Below are 3,959 nucleotides of genomic sequence, written 5' to 3'. Positions count from 1 at the left end.
AATTTTTGGCCGAGGGACCTTGAAGTTAGCCAGGTCTCGCTGCCGTACAATAGGACCGATTTTACACAGGCCCTGAATATTCTCAGCTTGGTTGTCCTGGATATCTGGCTGCTTCTCCATATCGGTTGCAGTCTGCCGAATGCTGCTCTTGCCTTCTTCAGTCTGTTGTCTATATCTTCTTGGGCCCCGCCCCCATGTGTTATGATGCTGCCCAAGTAGCAGAAGCTGTTGACGAACTCTATTGGTTGGTTGTTGAGTTCCAGACTGGCCGTGCTAGTAGTGTTTATTTTCATCGCCTTGGTTTTGTCGATGTTTATTTCTAAACCCACACGTCTGGCAAGTTGTTCAAGATGTTTTAATTTGCTCTGCATGTCACTGATTTTGTGGGAGAGAAGGCAGATGTCATCCGCATAATCCAGATCTTCTAGGTGTTGAGTCAGATTCCAGATTATACCCCTTCTTTGTGAGCAGGCGACTTGTAGGATGTTGTCCAGCACGATTGTGAAGAGCATCGGCGACAGCGGGCAACCCTGCTTGACTCCTGATTGGGTGGTGAAAGACTCGCTTATTTTTCCTCGGTGTAGTACTGCGAGCTCGGCTTCTGCGTACAGCGCTTGGATCAGGCGGATAATTTTGTCTGGGGTTCCCCTGTCTTTGAGTGCTTTCCATATCGCATCGCGCCTGATTGTGTCGAAAGCCTTCTTGAAGTCCACGAAGAGCATGTATAGTGGTGTTCTGTATTCTATTGATTGCTCGACTATTATTCGGAGTGTGTTTGCTTGATCGACACAACTCCGATGCGGTCGGAACCCAGCCTGTTCTTCACGTATTGTATTTTCTAGTTTCTCTCTTAAGCGATTCTGGATAATTGTTGCCAAGACCTTGTATGATATGTTCAGTAGTGTAATGCCTCTCCAATTATCGCAGTGAGTCAAGTTGCCCTTCTTTGGTAGCTTGATGATTAGGCCCTTCTTCCATGACTGCGCAACACTTTCTTCACTCCAAGCTCGGGATATATGTGGTTCTAGCAGCTGGGCCGTAGTTAGTGCGTCCGCCTGAAGAAGTTCCGCTGTTATACCATCACTCCCTGCGGCCCTGTTATGTTTAAGTGCTCGTATGGCTGTCTTTATTTCACCGATGCTTGGGGGATCTTCAGAAATTCTTAAGTTTGCTTGTCTTCTGATTGGGTTGCTGTCATGTGTTTCTTCGCTGGATGAATATGTTATGTTGCTAATGGATTCGAAATGTTGTTTCCATACTTCCAGCTGGGCCTCCTCATTTGTCACTAGGTTGCCATTTCGGTCTCTGACAGGGCGTGTTGTGTTTTCTTTTTGCCCGGTAAGGTTGCCAATTATTCGGTGCAAGCTGCGCATGTTGTTCTGGTTGGCGTGCTGCTCCGCTTGGGACGCCATCTGCTCAAGGTATCTTCGTTTGTCCCTTCTAGCGGCCTTCTTAACTTGCTTTGCTAAGCTCTGATATTGTGGAGATCTGTTATTGTTTTCAGTGGTCGCTAGTTGCTTAGCATTTCTCCTTTTGTTGATGAGGTCCCAAGTCTCGTCAGAGATCCATTTTTTTCGTTGGCCCTGTTCTCTACCCAGTGTTTCTTCGGCAGTTTCTTGAATCTTCGTCACAATTTCTTCCCATGGGTGCTCCTGGTCAAGCGGCAGCCTTTCCCGCAGTCTACTGGCATATCTGTTAGCAGTTTGGGGGTTCTGGAGCTTCTGTGTGTTGTAGCGCTTGTTTCTGGTGTTATGTTGCCTTTTCCTTTCCATTTTTAGTCTGATATCGCCTGTCAGCAGTTCGTGGTCGGTGTCTATATCTGCTCCTCTTCTATTTTTCACATCCATCATGAATTTCCTCCATCTTCTGCTGATACATATGTGGTCAATTTGGTTTCTTGTTTTGCCATTTGGCGAGGACCATGTATATTTATGTATGTCTTTGTGGGGGAAGATGGTACCACAGATGCTAAGTTCGAAGGTCTGGCAAAGTTCTATCAGTCTTTCTCCATTGTTGTTTCTACGCCCTATGCCGTGTGTTCCCATAATTTTTTGTAGACCGCTGTTGTCGCTGCCAACTTTCGCGTTCAGGTCACCCATTAGAATGACTATGTCGCTTTTGTGAATTCCAAGCAGTGTGGCTGTGAGTTTGTCGTAGAAGTCGTCTTTCTTTTCGTCCTCGGCTTCTTCTGTTGGCGCATAGCATTGTATGACAGTGATGTGTCGGACTTTAGTGCGGAAACGAGCCTGGATAATCCGATCGGAGATTGGATCCCATTTTTCCAAAGCCGCCTTGAGTTTTCTGCTGATGATTATGCCCACACCACTCTCACCTCCCTTATCTTTCCCACTATATACCAGGGTGTTGCCATTTGCCGTGATCGACTCGCCGTGACCATTCCACCTCATTTCACTAATACCCAGGATGTCAATTTTGTAGAGATTCATTTGTTGTTCTAGTTGTGCAAGCCTTGATGCTTCACGGAGGGTACGGACGTTCCATTGTGCTATTCTTGTCCTTATATGCGTTCTGATGTTCATTACCGTGAGATCGTTCTTATTTCCGAGGCTATGTCCAGTTTTGCGTTTAATCTATTTTGTACTGTCTAAGCAGGTGATTGGCCTACTGTAGAAGACCATTTTTTCGTCGTGGTAAGACGTCGCCAGTTTTTTCCGCCAGATGTCGCTGCGGCTATACCCATCCCTGACGTTCAGATGTTGACGTTGACGTGGTGTTGTATGTCAGATGTCAGTGTCATTTATTTTACATATGTTTTATTGTATTATTATATTACATATTTAGATAGGTTATATTTTGTATTATTTATTTGTTGCTGCTTACATATTGGATATAGAATTATAGGTAATTATTTTTATATTAATTTTATACTGATATTAGATATTATTTTTTAGCTATATTGGTACCGCTGTGGCGATAGAATGCATCATATAATTAATGCGGCACCCGTGGGATTTGAACCCACGCTCCCCCGGTTGGTTACATATCTACAATCTAGTGTTTTACCACTAGGCTACCGGGGCCACGTTTTTATATGTTACTGAATTCAAATTAAGTATATGGTTGTAAGCAAATAAATAAATTATAAATGTTAAGAAAACAAAACCAAGGATCAAATTTAAAATTTAATTAATTCTGATTCCCTAAAGCACGTATTTAAAACATCTTTCAGGTGCGCGGAAATGGTAAATGTTTTTCAATTTTCAATTTTATTTGTACATATTTTTTACGAATGTTGTGAACCATGTTGGAATATGTAATTTTCTTTTATATAAAGTTTAATAATCATCGAATTTGATATTTAATTCTGATCATACTGCTAAAATCTTTTAAAAATGTTTTTAAGATCGCATATCTTTAAAATATATTATGTATTTCTGATTTTCGAAATATTATCTTTCTTAAGGAGCCTTTCTATTATGAATAACCGATAATAACCAAGATAATAATAAAACATAAAACTATACGAATTTCTGTTTGAATTTTCAATTCTTTATTCTATTTTTTGGCATGAATACCACTAAAATATATTATGTATGCATGTATACATTAAATTTTTTATTTGCAATAACGTCGCACTTGTTTATTATTTCTAAATGTTCTGAAATCTTATTTGCTGTGAAATTAAATGACACATCATTTTAGAAAATTTAGCAATAACAATACGCATTTAAAGCATATTTTATTGAAAATAAAAATTTTACCACCCCACATCATAATATAATAAAATACGCACACATGTACGTATATTTTCTGAAAAGGGAATTACCACACAGAAAAAAGAAGGCACATAGGAGTTTAAAAATACTTAATGACATTTTGATGAAAATTTCTTAATTCTAAAGTTTTAAAAGTGTTAATCGTAAATTTCTAAATATTAATTTTTGAATGTATCATGACAAATTTTGTAGTTTATGTAATTTATGTATTATGAATTGAAT

The 3,959-nt window shown here is 39.8% G+C and overlaps 1 protein-coding gene across 1 annotated transcript; it reads right to left on the bottom strand.

The window, feature by feature from the left end:
• Nucleotides 1-402: 402 nt before the first annotated feature.
• On the bottom strand, nucleotides 403-1,772 carry LOC129616393 (uncharacterized). Its single transcript, XM_055532016.1, has 2 exons — nucleotides 811-1,772; nucleotides 403-742 (listed from the first exon to the last, which is right to left on the bottom strand). The coding sequence occupies exons 1-2, from the start codon at nucleotides 1,770-1,772 to the stop codon at nucleotides 403-405; spliced, it is 1,302 nt and encodes a 433-aa protein (XP_055387991.1).
• Between the last annotated feature and the right edge of the window lie 2,187 nt (nucleotides 1,773-3,959).

This window comes from Condylostylus longicornis, unplaced genomic scaffold (genome assembly GCF_029603195.1).
Source record: "Condylostylus longicornis isolate FDR11 unplaced genomic scaffold, ASM2960319v2 ptg000194l, whole genome shotgun sequence".
NCBI lineage: Eukaryota > Metazoa > Arthropoda > Insecta > Diptera > Dolichopodidae > Condylostylus > Condylostylus longicornis.
Note: the sequence above shows the minus strand (reverse complement) of the source record. Positions and strands in the feature narration are given on the sequence as shown.